The following is a 15621-nucleotide window of genomic DNA, read 5'->3' on the forward strand; positions in this document are numbered from 1 at the left end:
AACAAATGCTCATTGTTAGTTAATGTAATGCATTAACTGATGTTAACTAATAGGACTTTACAGTGAAGTGTTACTGATATTTCCCGTGTGTTAGAAAGTCTTGGAGAGCAGCAGCACTAATCTGAGCTCAATTAAACTCTTCAATTGCCTCTCATTAAACACCAAGCACAAACAAGCGTTTGTTATCGGATCAAAGAGAGCCGCTCGATACCCACCTCTCCTGTTTGCTGCATCCCACAGAAAGAGACGGAGAAGCACAGGAGAGAAAAGAGAAAATGTCACAGGAAGAAAACTGCACAGACGCTGTGTGTAGGGCGAATTTGTCAGCAATGTGAAAATGCCATTGCTACTAATGAGCTCCGATTCGAGCTGACATTTGCAAAATGAGTTTTCTTTTCACTCAATAGACATCTAACTTGAACTCTAGGCATTTGATTCTCCTGCACTCTTCAATAAGGCCGAATGGATTTGGTCATAATTGAGAAGAGGGGCACATTTTATCTGAGACTTGGACGTAATTTGGGGAGGTCACATTTTTGGTACAGTAGGTGTGTTATGAAATATAATTTCTGCAGTCTAGTTCAGAAATATATTACCATTATTTGATCATTAAAGTTCTGTGAAATTGTTCAGGAAAAAAAGAAAGTTCTAAGAAAAAAGAAACTGTTAAATTGCTGACCGTCATAGTGAAATAAGATTTCTTGACTTTTTGATTTTCTGCTCTAACACTGAGTCAGCGATGTCTCTGAGAGAAAATGGCTACTTATATCTGACATGAGAAAATGCAGTAAACTCTAGGTTGCTACGAACGGCGAAAACGAAAATATGTTCACTTAAGCAGAATGCAATACATGCAATCTCAGTGCTGGATCAATGCTGGTGTTTTTCAGTAAAGTAATAGCACCTCTTGAAGAGCAGGATGGTGATGACGATGATGATGATGAGGACGACGGCCAGCACTGGTCCCATCACCCACAGCATCTCTGGGTCCTCAACGTGACGGGACATCCCGCTGTGGAGCTTCACCATCATGGGATCAGAGTAAGGGCTCACCGTGAACATCTTATGATAAAGAAAGGAAGAGAGGATGGAGAAAGGACAATTACTCAAAAGATCAAAAGAAATTCATACATATTCTTTATTATGACTACTTTGAACACTTCAACATTAAAGTTATCAAAACTATGACATAATACAAATAGATGGGAAGTATGCAGTAATAAAATACATTAAATCAGGGATTCAAACTTTTTTTTTGCCAGTCAAATCCCTTTTATCTCAAATATTTGTTTTTATTTGAATATTTCAATAATTTCAAATCACATTTCATGTTCTCTGATGTTGGTTAATGGTCACATAAATCAAGTATTTTTAGGTTTTCATAAACTCACATATCCCAGTTTGGGAAACTCTATAAATTAAATCCCTCTTAAATTTGGGTTCTTTCAAACTCTTTGTTTAGAATCATGGATTCTCTTTGTAATTTTTGTTTATTTTCATTTTTTTTTAATAAACCTTTGACCTGAAATATTTATTTTTTTATTTAATTTCAAATATATATATATATATATATATATATATATATATATATATATATATATATATATATATATATATATATATATATATATATATATATATTTTACTTTAACATTTATCACCTTTTAGTAAGTTTACTAGTGTATTTAAGCAAATATTTACTCTTTTCTTTTTAAAATGTAAAATTTAATGATTGAATTAATTGTTAGGCTTTCATCAGTTCACAGCTCACAACACATGTATACTGTACAAATCCATACATATGGACAAATGTATATAATTTACATGTTTATATAGTTATATTTATGCCACTATTTAATAACACTATAACCATTATTGTAATGCATCATACAGGCTTTAAAGGATGTGACAGAGATCAAGCAAACATTTTGTTTCCTATGCTGTCTATAAAAATGCTAAAGGTTGAATTTTGTAGGTGTTTTTCATGAGACCGCCAACAAGCGTGTCACTGTTACCGTCAGCCTCAATGTGATGTTTAATGACATTCAGTGATCACATGCAAAGTGAAATCTTCATATTTGTGTTTGAGCAGAGCATGAGGAAATACTTCACATCTTCAAAGTAGCACAGAAGTCAAACGCTGGCAACTAATCGTCTTAGTAACACCTTTTAGACATCACAGCGGGGCGCAGGAGAAAGAGGGATGGAAACAGGAAGATAGAGGGAGAGTGAGAGCAAGAGAAAGGGCCGAGGGAGGGGTAACCTCTTCCATCCTGCTGAGAAGCAGAGGATACGCATCATCAACCAAATCCCATCAGTGCTACACCTTCTGCATTCCCTCCGGAAGCGACACCAGGAACCACAGAAAGCATCGCTGCCCAGAACTCATTTACAGCAGCGCAGCACAGACACAGAGTCTCAGAGGAGTCTCAGCGCTTAAACCCACAGCTCATCCAAAAATGAACACAGTCTCATCCTTTATATATAGACATTTCACAAAATACCTTCTTCCATGTCTGCAGAGGAAAGAAAGCCTTAAAGGTTTGGAAAAACACACTTTCCTATCATTTTCCAGTATAAATATCTAAACCTTTTCTAATCAAGATCAATTTACTTGAGACAGAAAATGATTTAAAATATTAAGTCTTGTTTAAAAATAAGTACAAAAATGAAGTGATTTTATGCTTGGGTTAAAAAATAGTCAACTTTATGAAAAAAGTTTTACTCGTTTTTAGCATTAACATACTTAATTTTGACTTTTTTTTCCTCAGAACATTAAAAAAAAAAGGTAAATGTAAATTATTGATAATGATTTTTGCAGTGCATAAGGGTGAGTAAACTAATTCGCTTTAAAATTCAATCTGAGATAAGTTTTATCTCAAAATAAAAACAGATTAGAAAACACATGCAATATCTAACTTGACACATCTGTGAGAAAAAACCAAAGGGAATTTTTTATTTCTCAGTAGCTGCTCTTGCATCGCTTAGGAGACTTTTTAAATACATAAAATCAGATGCAGATGAGTCTATAGTTGACACAGTATGAATCTAGAGATAAAAAAATATATGTGGAGCAGCTAAGACCATTTATTGATTAAGTTTATACAGAGATCTATATTTCTAAGCTACAGACAAATTTGAGCATTGAGAATTGTTGAGCTATCTTCTGAAACTCCCAGATACATGTGTGAGATTCTCCATGCATGCATTCCTTAGTGAGCTTTTGTGTGCATCCTGATTGGCTGCTTTCCATTCATTCCCTAGCATTTATCCAAAGGAAAAAAAAAACACTTTTCACAAAGCCAATGACTCCAAGTTCATCTTTCATGCAATTCTGTAAGAACTGAAAAGGCTGTGACTGGATGAGCACTCATTGTGCTGTAATCTTGATGAAGTTGTTTGCTCAGAGGGACGGGTGAGTGTGCTAATGTGCACGAAACATTATAAAACCAAACTGATCAACTTTCAGGCTATAAATCATCTTAAAATCATCTTAAATGCATGTCCACCAACTCAGACTGAACAGATTTGTTTTTTTTTTAGCCTTGATACAGTACTAAACCTCCTGGAAACACTTTTGCTTCTTGCTGTAAATTTTGGACTGCACAGTCACATGGCTCTAGATCTGTCAGGTTATTATGATCAACACCTCTGTCTCTCTCTTCAACAGGATTGAGAGTGAAACTGTGAGTGGAGAGAGAGAGAGAGAGCGTCTAAAAGCACTGTGGGAAACGTTCAGAGTGATCAGTTTAATCGGCACTACCTCAGACGGAAGCACATCCCACAGCGGGAGTAATGCATCTCTGACTGACTCCAGCCACTGTTTACTGATGCATATTCATGTGTGTTTTGATTCCTCCTTCACATCTTCTCCATCTCTTCATCTCTCCAGCCGTCACACTCTCTGCTGATCTGCCGCAGTTCATCATGTGTAGTCTCTTTCTCCTTCTTTCTTTCTTTCATCTCCTCCTCCTCTAATCTGTTTTTCTTTAAGTGCTGCGGTAGTTTTGCATTTGACCTCTTTCATCCAATTTCACACTCGCTAGTCTGTTTACTAGCCCACCGCACACTGTCCTTTCACAAGAACCTCTCATCTTCTCTTATTCTTTCTTCTCTGATTTCTTTTTTCATTCTTTCTAGGTTTATATATCAAGTTATATTTATATTTATACATATGTAGTCTCATATGTCATGTGTGTACCTGTTATTACCTACTTTATGGGGATCAAAAGTATAGTAATACCAGTAAATTTTGTACATGTGGGGTCATTTCTTTAGGTCCTCATAAGGAAACCAGCATATAAATCATGCAGAAATAACTTCTGTGTGTCTAAAGTCTAAAATGCATAAAGTTTTGGTTTTGTGAGGGGTTGATTTAGCAGTAGTGTTAGGTAAGTGGACAGAAAATACAGTTAGTACAGTATAAAAACCATTTTGTCTATGGAATGAACCCATAAACTCAGAAACCTGAATGTGTGTGTGTGTGTGTGTGTGTGTGTGTGTGTGTGTGTGTGTGTGTGTGTGTGTGTGTGTGTGTGTGTGACCCACCGAGTCCCGGTCCTTCAGTGCCGCCAGTATAAACGTGCGATACTGCTGCTGTCCCGGTAGAGGTTTGTTATAGAAACCGCTGTAGGTTTTCTCGTCTCCTAACACAAAGGTTTCTGGAAGATTCTCCAGCTTGGCAGCGATGTAAGGCCGCAGGAAGTCCTGAGTTTGTCTCCTCCTCCTCTTCCTCACACCTGAGTCTCCATTACTCCCCAATAGCTGATAAATCACAGAGAACACATCACATGAAGAATAACCAGTAAAATGACAGACAGTGATATACTGGGACAAAAGCATCCTTCATGCATAAAGCCACTGACGTTAATGTTTATACAACCTTCTTATAAAAGTTTTATATGGTGCTAAATGATGTCAAATTTTCGGGCAAATTGGATTAATCAAGAGATGTTTATCAAACCATTTTTGACTAAATGAACAGAAGAAAGATTGATACTAAAACAAATACTAACTTATTTATCTAGATTAAATTAAATGCATATTAAAAAGTAAAATGTTTATTTTAAATACTTCAAAATTATTGCACTTATATAAATATACGTAAATTGTTTAATTTGATCAAACATTACAGTAAAAGCATTTAAATTGTTTCTATTGAGATTTCTAATAAAAAATGCTGTTCTTTGGACCTTTTTACTCAGAAAAGAATCCTGAAAAAATTTATCAGTTTCCGTAAAATTATGAAGCAGCACAGTGGTTTTTAACATTATATAAATGATCAGAAATGTTTCGGTAACACTTTAGAATAAGGTTCCATTAGTTAATGTTAGTTAATGTATTAATTAACATGAACAAACAATGAATAATACATTTATTACTGTATTTATTCATCTTCGTTAATGTTAGTTAATGAAAATACAGTTATTCATTGTTAGTTCATGGTAATTCACAGTGCATTAACTAATGTTAACAAGCACAACTTTTGATTTAAATAATGCATTAGTAAATGTTGAAATTATCACAAACTGAGACTTATAAATGCTGTAGAAGGATTGTTCTTGCTTAGTTCATGTTAACGAAAGTAATTAACTAACATTAACTAATGGAACCTTATTCTAAAGTGTTACCAATGTTTCTTGATCAGCAACTTAGAATAGCATATTAGAATAGTTTCTGAAGGATCATGTGACACTGTAGACACTGAACGATGCTGAAGATTCAGCTTTGATAGAAAACGGTTGTTTTTAAGTTTAATAATATTACACAATTTTGCAGTTTTAACTGTATTTTTGATCAAACAAGTGCATCTTGGGTGAGCAGAAGAAACCTCTTTCAAAAATATTAACAATGCCACCCTCCCTCAAACTTTTGAACAATCTATATACCGGCCAGCAGTCCTCTAGGTCTGTGCTGATTGGCACTTTCAGTCCATGAAACAGCTGGACTGTAACCCTGAGGTCAGAGGTCAGATATCAGCCTCAGGTGCTTCAGTCACAAGCATCATTAATTCAAAATCACACACACTCTTCCTCTGCTACCTTTATCTGTCTCTTTATAGACCACTTCCCCTGTTTCTCCATCCCTCACTCTTTCTCTCTTTTTCTTTCTCCCCACTACCATAATAACCAACAGAGCGCTGCCTCTTTAGCTTTAGTAAAGTACATTTGCTGGAGACTGAATCTAATCCAAGGGCACAGGATTGCAGTTGAACAAATGGGGTCTAGCGGCAGAGAGAACGAGGACTGCAGCGAGTATAATATCAGCGCTGTGATAAACACCAGTTCAACACACAATCCAATAATACACCTGTCATTTGACTCGGCAACGCTCATAAATAAGGGGCAACTCGGGGGAGAACGGCTGCGTTAAAGTGTGCCGTTTCAAAGTGCTGGTGACACCATTGTGCACTGCGTTTTGATATTCAGTAGGCAGCACCTGAAAAGTTTCCCCTATTTTGCAGACGATAGTTTATTGAGAGCGAGCAAACTCATGAGAAAGCAGAATTGTGCTGGAGCCCGAAAGCTCAGTAGTAATAACAAAAATGCAAAAATGCCAAGAGAAGCAAAGTGCTTGTGTGTCTCAACAGCTGATGCACAGATGCAGAAGAACTGAGAGACCCGAAAAATAACAAGTGGAACAACAAAATACTGCGATGTATGTTCGTAACATAAATAAGAGAACATCTGTTATTTTTATATGATCATCACACACTCACCTCATCCAGATCCATATCCTCTGGGTTTTCCCACCGGCGTAGAGTGGATGTAGTTACTGGCACCACCACTATATAAAACCACCTAAGAGGAAAACAAAGAAACAAGTCATTAACAATATGACACATTTTTCCTTACCATGCATACATAGTTTGGAGTCAAGCAGACTAAAGCTGCATTTATTTGATCGAAATTTCAGTAAAATTAGTAATATTGTGAAATATTATTACAATTAAAAAACTGTTTTCTATGTGAATATATATTTAAAATGTAATTTCTGTGATCAAAGCTGTATTTTCAGCATCATTCCTCCAGTCTTCAGTGTCACATGACCTTCAGAAATCATTCTTCTATACTGATTTCTACTGATCTATAATGCATCTTGCTAAATAAATAAATAAAAATCTTACTGACCCCAAACTTTTAAATTATTGTGTTTATTCCCTATTTATTCAGTACTGTCACACTCAGGTCATCACTACATGACTCAAGACACAAAATCACAAATCTTTCTAGCTGCACGTTATCACAGGGTCAGCATGTTAATTTTTTTGATAAAACACTCTGGTTGGACATTAAACCACTGATTGCATTTTTAAATGAATCTGTGTCAGCAATGCAGCCTGTGGCTTAGTCAATGACTGAAACAAACACTTGAAACCCAATTATCAGCTGAGTAATTCCCACACTCTCATGTCAGGTCCAAGCAAGAGCATTGTTTGATATGTGTGATGTCTATAACGTCTGATGTAACTAGCGCTAACAATCTCGCTTGGGCTTTGATGAGGAAATACGTCTGGTAGTTTCTAATTAAAGCTTTTCTGTGCTGTCTTTGGTCAGAACCGATCCTGCAGGCAGCGATCAGCTGGCTCAGACTGCACCGCATTACACCAAATCCAGCTTGCTGCAGTTACCTAAGGACATGTGAGATGCTCCTGTGAGCTGTGATGGGGAAGCGTTGGAGAATTAACCTTCAGCCTCTGTCTTGCTAAAACACAATGGTCCAATATTTGTCTAAAGAAGAACAGGATTCTTGTCTACATGCACTGGCTGAACTCTGAGACTCCTGCAAACATTGCTTGAGAGCCGACACATTTCATCTCTGAGCTGTTTTAAGATAGACAGTGAGGAATAAGTGCTAACACTGCTGCATTAGATGAACAGTAAATGATTATGGTTCCTTTTCATTTGACAACACATGTCACTAAATGCAAAAGAAAACATTACATTTGTGGGGTTTTTTCTCTGCTTAATGTCAAAGCGTATCTCTGTAATTGTTGATCTTGTGTTTTTTGAAGTCACATTAAACAAACAACTCAGCGACAAGATGAAATAGAAACCTGGGAAAACCAAGTTACAAGTTACACCTTCGTCTGGAAAGGTTTCCCTCCAGGTAAACAGCATCTCTATGGAGTAGGATTTGCCATAAAGAATACCATTCTACCAAGTCTCGCAGAAACAGCTTTTAGCATTAGTGAAACGCTAATGACCCTCTATATCCCCCAGGCAAAAAAGCGTTATGCCACCCTTCTCAGTGCCAATGAACCGACTTGGGGATTTCAATTCTAGGGTCGGAGAGAACAGAAGAATATGGAGTGGAGTACTAGGCAGACATGGCATTGGTAGGGTGAAAGCAAATGGCATTACACTACTGACTCTTTGCTCTGAGCATGACATTACTGTAACCAATACCATCTTCCAGCAGAAGGCAAAGTATAAGACCCCATGGATGCACCCTCTGATGCTGCTGACTGTAGAGATTGGGTTTGTACGCTGGAGATGGAGAGGACAACCAGAAGAAAGCAGAAGCGAGCCTGGAAATATAAAGCCATGGCTGCCACCACTGCCATAACTACTACCATTACATACATGAGTATGTACAAGGCATGAATGTTGTCATCAGATTTTAATGGACAACCAAAGAGCGAGATAGAGAGGGAGAGACAGAGAATTTATAAATAAAACATTTGGGAAGATGGCTGGTGTTTTTAAGCAGAACTCATTGCACTTGCAAGGAGCTTATGTGGCAGCATTTATATTCAGCAGTGAAGCAAACTGAAAACACTGGAACATGAGCAGCTTGTGTGTAAATGAACACAGTGCCATGCTTCACTCCAGTCCAGGAGCTGCTAGATCCAGATTCATGGTATAATGATGAAAGCAGTTTCATGATCAGTACAGCATTAATGACAGCAGAAGATTATGGGTTATGGAGTTATGTTTTTATGGCATTATGTTTCTCAGACTGACCTGACGAGGGCGCTGTTGTGCACCTTGGGCAGTGTGATGGTGAGTTTGCCGCCCTCATCTGGATCTTGTTTGTAAAGGGCCGGTTTGGTGGTGAACAGGTCCGGGGCAGTGCGGATGGAGACCTGCTGCTGCAGTCCGCCTGCGCTGTTTCCTCGGCTCATCAGCACAAAGGAGTAATCTGTGTCCGGCTGCAAGCGTGTGATCAGCTTCCTCTTCAGGTCGCCCTGCACCTCAACACTCTGCTGGTTATACAGGATCTGACAGTAGGGGGCGGAAAGGTTAACGGTCACACAATGACATTCATTTTACACTGCATTTCTTTTTCACAATTGCTGCATCTCACCTTGAAAGGCACTTGGGACTTGTATGTTTCTGGCACCTCCCACGTGAGCAGGACAGAGGTCTTCATCACAGCTTTCACACCAAAGTTTTTAGTGAACTCTGTAAGGAGGTGAGAATAAAAGAGTTACTGCATGTCGGCACGTATTTCCAGACCGGCTCAGTGATACACAGAGGAACTGCATCACTGTGTAACGAGACTGCACTGTTTAACATGGTGTACATGATAACATCTCAACAACTTCATCTCAAAACACAAAAACACAACCTCTGCATGTGTTTTATGCTGTAGGGAAGTAGAGAAGTCAGAACACTGAGAAATAATGGTGATGCCATCCTATTTGCTCATGTCACTTACAGTATAAGCATATAAATACATTCTGTTTTACTTGCAAACATGATTAAATAGACCAATATGTTTTTTCTTTAATGCTGTGAAAACAAAATTCCAAAAGTTTAAATATTTCTCTTTATGTTCATCTGTAATATTAGTCCGCTATGTTCACACTGGAGCCAAGCAAAAATAAATTAATTAATAATAAAAAAATAAAAAGTGTGAAATTCTAAGGACCAAGAATGTTCGGCATGATGCAAATGTTAAATAATAGTAAAACCAGAGCATTTTTGGCCATTACATATGTCATTCCTTGATTGTCTAATGTCTTATTTGAAATTTGGCATATCTCAATGCTATTTCAAATTACTGCAATTAGATCGAAAAACTATGATCAGATGATTATTCAATAATTACACATTCCAAACCTAAAGAACAAAGAAACAATTGTTAAGCAGAATACTATATATATTTATATATAAAATAAATAAATGTGAACAGATGCTGTTGAGCTCCAAACATAACACAAAGTTAGTCCATATGTTCCTTGGAAGAAAGACAGAAATCAGACAGAAGTTTGGGAACAACATAAGGGCAAACTAGCCCTTCATCTTTCCAGCAGAAGACAAGCTGTATGTGGAGTCCACAAACCGTACGTCTGCTTCCTCTCCAGCCATCTGCTCTACTGAGTGTATTTTAATGCACACTTTACATCTATAATGTAACACATTTTTGATAGAAACAGAATTTTGGATGTAACTTCATGACCACTGAACACACATCTTGTCCAAGACAATTGAAGATTTTCTGCTTACAGCTGTGTCTGTTAGTGTCAGGTATTTTTGCTGCTTGGCTCTATTATTATCACACTGCACTGGGAAGCTCCTCCCACTGTGAAATCTCACTGGACCAAAAGAACCACAGATGAGATCCCTAATGTCTTAAAGTCTGGTTTCTAAGCAGCAGTGAGATTAAACAGAGATCAAATGGAGTAAAATATTAATAATGTATTAGGCTTATACTCTAAGTAGCATTCCCAAAACAGACAGTTAAATCGTTAATTGCAATTATTTGTTTGACAATCAATTAATAGTAGGATTTTTCTCCTGAGATTTAAAACCCTCTAGCCAAGGTTAATAAAACAACCTCACTTCTTGAAATAAACATTAACTGAAAGAATTTATATATATATAACTTGTAAAACATAAACTTATAAAACTGTTTAAGCTGAATGAAAACAAATAAAACTAAAAGCTAAACTAAGACTTAATAAAAGCATTAAAAAACTGTAATTGGCCAAACACTACAAAATTACTAAAACTTTAAATAAAGTTTAAATTAAAAAATAATATATATATATATATATATATATATATATCTATCTATCTATCTATCTATATATATATATATATATATATATATATATATATATATATATATATATATATATATCTAATATAAAACGTTTCATTCCTATTTCATTCTTTCAATTTGACAACAATTTATTTCTCCAAATGAATTAAGGCACCAACATATGAGACAAAGTCCATTTTTAAAACATAATTTTGCCCTCCATTAAAACTCCTGAGATTTGCAAAAGCAACCTCTGAGCAATAAATATTTTGAGTTTATTTCTGATTTGATTTCCTAGTTTGCTTCTTTAATGATTCCATTAACGATTCTTTTAGAACTTTTGAAGGAGCTGCTTTACAGCTGACTGATTCATTAATACAACACTCTTCATTGGAGTGATCTGTGCCTAATTCAGACTATGTGCAATACGTGTAACCTGTAGAGATGTCAGAATAAAAGAGGCGTTTTCTTTATTTCCACTCTCATCAAATTCAATTCAGACGGCACATTTCATTTCAAATCCACAGCTTAACTAAACATCATTTCGTCGTGATGTTATAGATTCAACAATGGTGCAGCATCGCTTCTGAATTGCAGTGCAAGAGTATTTTACTGCGGTTTCATCAGCACTGATGGATGAATGCAGACATTAAAGAACCGATAATGAAAATGGAAGTCATTCAGAGCTCCTTAAAAACTCACCAGGCATGGAGGTAGACATAGTTCTGCTCTGGATGCTGGGGCTGATGGGACCCCCTCCTTTACCCGTGAACGCCCTCACTCTGATGTCATAGGTGGTGTCCGGCTGCAGACCCTGGATGGTCATCTGCGTCTCGTCTGTACCATTGGTCTGGTTCTGATGGCTGTTGATGTCACGGTACACCACCACGTAGCGTATGATCTTCCCGTTCCTCTCGGGCAGAGGCGGAGGGTCCCAGGCCAGTTTGGTGGTGGTCGTCGTCAGGCCCACCACTCTGAGGTTTTGTGGGTAACTGCTGGGCACGTCTTCCGCGGTGCTGATCTCTTTGCTGTACTCCTCTCCGTTTCCCGCGCGGTTCTTGGCGCAGAGCTTGAAGATGTAGGTGGCGCCCTTGTGCAGGCCGGTGACGGTGAAGTGGTCGTCGGTGCGTCTGAAGTCACGGGAGGTGTAGGTCTCCTCCTCTTCACGCTTGTAGCGCAGTCTGTAGCCCATCAGTTCGCCCACCATCTCTTTAGGGGGCTGCCACTGGATCAGAGCTGTGTTCCCGATGGTGGTGCTGATGATCATGGTGGGCTTTCCGGGAACTACCAGTAACAGAGATGGGAGAATTTGTCATTTTGCACTTATGGCTAATGCTGAACTAATGGGATAGTTCATCCAAAAACACCCAAACAATTTCTGGACAAGCAACTGTTTGGTTACCCACATTCTTTAAAATATCTTCTGCAGAAGAGATAATTCATACAGGTTTGGAGCAACTTGAGGGTGAGTAAGTGATGACTGAATTGTCATTTTTGGTTAAACTATCCCTTGACACAGTTTGATTTCAGTTACTATGGTATTGTTGTGTAGGGCTACACCTAGAGCTGGGCGATATGAAAAAAAAAATCTTGTTTTTACCATTTTTAACAAGTCAACTAGTCAATAAATGGATGCGTTGTTTCAGTTTCAAAGTGAAGCACAGCACTGTGTTCATTTCCTAGCGTGCAGCTCATGATATACGGTTTCAGCACCTCAGAGCAGTTTTATTCATTTACTGTGAATCAAACCCTTCTGAGATGCTGAAACTGCATATAAATGATGAACAAAGTGCTGCACTTGCCTCTGAAACCAGCCGTGCATGTATTTATTCACAGGAAAACCGCCAAAATAAAGTTTGATGATTTAACATTTGAAAATGTGATTAGTCCTTTAATTTTACATCTATAATGTTTTTAGAATTTATTAAATTATTTTTTTTATATATCAATGGTTATAAAATGTTTTTTAATTTATATTATATTATTTTACATTATTAGACAGTGGGGATTTAACTATGTAAACACACAATCTCACCGGCCCCTGTTGTGGTCACCACTTTGGCTTTGCTGCGTGCTCCGTCTCCCTTAGTGGTGTACGCCGCCACAGTCACTGAATATGTGGTTTCAGGCAGCAGGCCGGTGATGATGGCCTCCTGAGAGAGAGAGAGAGAGAGAATTTAACACACCTTTATTACAACTACCCTAAACTAATACAATCAGTTCCTACCTACAGGAGTACAAAATACATACACATTCAAATATATCAAATATACAAAAAAAATCCATAAAAAAACTCATTCCAAGATACATGCAAACTGTAAACTCTCATTAATTATTTCACACAGAGCCCCCTTATAACACCAAATCAATTCAAAAGACATAAGATCCCCCATAGCATTATAATACCGAAAATCTATTAAAATTCTGGATTTTACTAGGTTAAGAAACACAATTTGCAAATTAACACTTGAGTTACGTTCAATTCTTATTTTTCTAGTGTCATATATTGCCTTCTTCGCTTGACCCAATAAAAAGTTCAGTAATTGACAACAAACTCGGCGTCTCCGGATGTATTTAAATCCACAAATAAACATTTCCATAGAAAAAATCTCGTCAAAGCGACTAAATAAATTCTCTAAAACCTGAAACAATGGTACAAGCCTGATACAATGCACAAAAGCATGAAAAATGTTCTCCTTTTGAAAACAAAAAGGGCATTCATCGCTAGTATCATGGTTTATAACTGAAACAAAAGCGTTCACAGCAATCGCTCCATGAAGGATCCTCCATTGTAAGTCACCAACTTTTTTTGACACAGGTGATTTATATAATGCTCGCCATTCTGGCTTGACATCCTCCCCTAGATGGAGGGCAGAACGCCAAGGCGTATCAATTCTTTTATGCAAAAACTTCTTATTCAGAGTTTTGACACAGTTTTTGTAGTACATTTTTCCAGACACTGGATTAGGACCATTTAACATCATCAAACTGGGTTTTAAGAAAACACCTTCGCATTCTTCAAAATCAGTCAACAGATACAAATCAGGAAAAGGGTCATTACAATCTGGAGTAATTGACCCTTCAGAATAATCTTCCAACAGTTTAACTTCTTCCGACGTAAGTGCTAACTTCCATTTTTCAAGTAATTTGGCTGTTATGCGTTTCGATTTTAACCCCAAATGTCTGATGACTGCATCAACATTCTCAAAGTCCAGTCCAGCCAGTTTAAATAAATGTCCAAGTGTTAAAACTCCAGCATTAAGAAGAATATCACAAATTCCAGGGAGTATTTTTTCATCTGATATGTCCAAGCGCGATCCATAAACCAGAGGTTCTTCTAGCAGCCAATGAAGAGAAGTCACAGAGCTGGGTCTCTGCACCTTGAACAAAGTCCAAACTTTAAATAGGTTCCGATAAAAAATTGGCAACTTAGACAAGTCCATCTTATGCGGATTTAACCAGAACAAAGATCTCTCAAAGTTTAGACCTCTGAAATCTCGCAAAATAACACAAGCAGCTTGTTTCCAGTTTGAGTCCACTGGTCCAGTCAACAACCTTTGAGCAAACTGAAGTCTAAAGGCTGCTATTCTGCTTTGTATGTGCATTAAACCATGTCCTCCTTCTTCTTTGGGTAAATATAGAACGGATTTCGGCACCCAATGCATCCTATCCCAAAAAAAATCAACTAAAATAGATTGTAATCTTGGCAGTAAATCTCGTGGAGGATCCACACAATTAAAACGATGCCATAGAGCAGATGCAATTAAATTGTTTATGATCAATACTCGACCTTTATAGGACGTTTTAGGGAGCAAAAATTTCCATTTATTAAGGCGACCTTTAAACTTCTCCACAATCCCTTCAAAATTCTTTTTCATAAACATTTCATCCCCTAAAAACACTCCCAAATATTGTAAACCTTCCTTGGTCCAGGATAAACCTTCTGGAAGTTTTGGTTCCATATTGACCCAGCTTCCAACCAATATTGCTTTACTCTTGGACCAATTTACTTTGGTAGCAGAAATGTTTTGAAACTTTTTCAGGATCTCCAACAGCACATTTACATCTCTCTGTCCATTAACTAAAATAGCAACGTCATCAGCATATGCTGATAACTTAAAATAATTTTTACAACATGGGACATGTACTCCAGACACTTGTGCTCTTAATTTATTTAAGAGGGGCTCTATAGCCAAAGTATACAGCATTCCAGACAAAGCACAGCCTTGCCTGATACCTCTCAACACTTTAAAAGGGGCACACAAATTTCCATTAATTTTTAGAATACTTTCAACATCATTGTACAACACTTTTATCAAAGAAATAAAATCATTACTAAAACCAAAAGCTGTTAAAACATTCCATAAGTACAAGTGTTCCACTCTGTCAAATGCTTTTTCTTGGTCGATGGACACAAGGCCAAAGTTAAGTTTTAGGTTTTTACCTATATCTAAAATATCCCTAATAAAGGAAATATTTTGAAAAATTTGTCTCCCTGGAACACAGTACGTCTGATCAGGATGAATAATTTGACTTATAACTTCACTTAATCTACTAGCCAAAACTTTGGAAAGTAATTTATAATCTGTACATAACAAGCTCACAGGTCTCCAATTTTTTATCTCATTT

General features: G+C 37.2%; 1 protein-coding gene across 7 annotated transcripts in view; it reads right to left on the reverse strand.

Annotated features, from left to right (window-relative positions):
- Positions 1–15621, reverse strand: part of ptprfa (protein tyrosine phosphatase receptor type Fa) — a 204898-nt gene that overhangs the window by 23327 nt on the left and 165950 nt on the right. For all 7 annotated transcript variants that reach the window (XM_052558474.1, XM_052558470.1, XM_052558468.1 and 4 more), the window contains 7 exons: positions 13028–13145; positions 11695–12276; positions 9310–9407; positions 8967–9223; positions 6719–6800; positions 4549–4764; positions 905–1062 (listed from right to left, as the gene is read on the reverse strand). In XM_052558474.1, coding sequence (XP_052414434.1) covers positions 905–1062; positions 4549–4764; positions 6719–6800; positions 8967–9223; positions 9310–9407; positions 11695–12276; positions 13028–13145 — 1511 coding nt within the window. The remainder of the gene's footprint in view (positions 1–904; positions 1063–4548; positions 4765–6718; positions 6801–8966; positions 9224–9309; positions 9408–11694; positions 12277–13027; positions 13146–15621) is intronic.

The sequence above is a fragment of the Carassius gibelio genome, chromosome B6 (genome assembly GCF_023724105.1).
Source record: "Carassius gibelio isolate Cgi1373 ecotype wild population from Czech Republic chromosome B6, carGib1.2-hapl.c, whole genome shotgun sequence".
NCBI lineage: Eukaryota > Metazoa > Chordata > Actinopteri > Cypriniformes > Cyprinidae > Carassius > Carassius gibelio.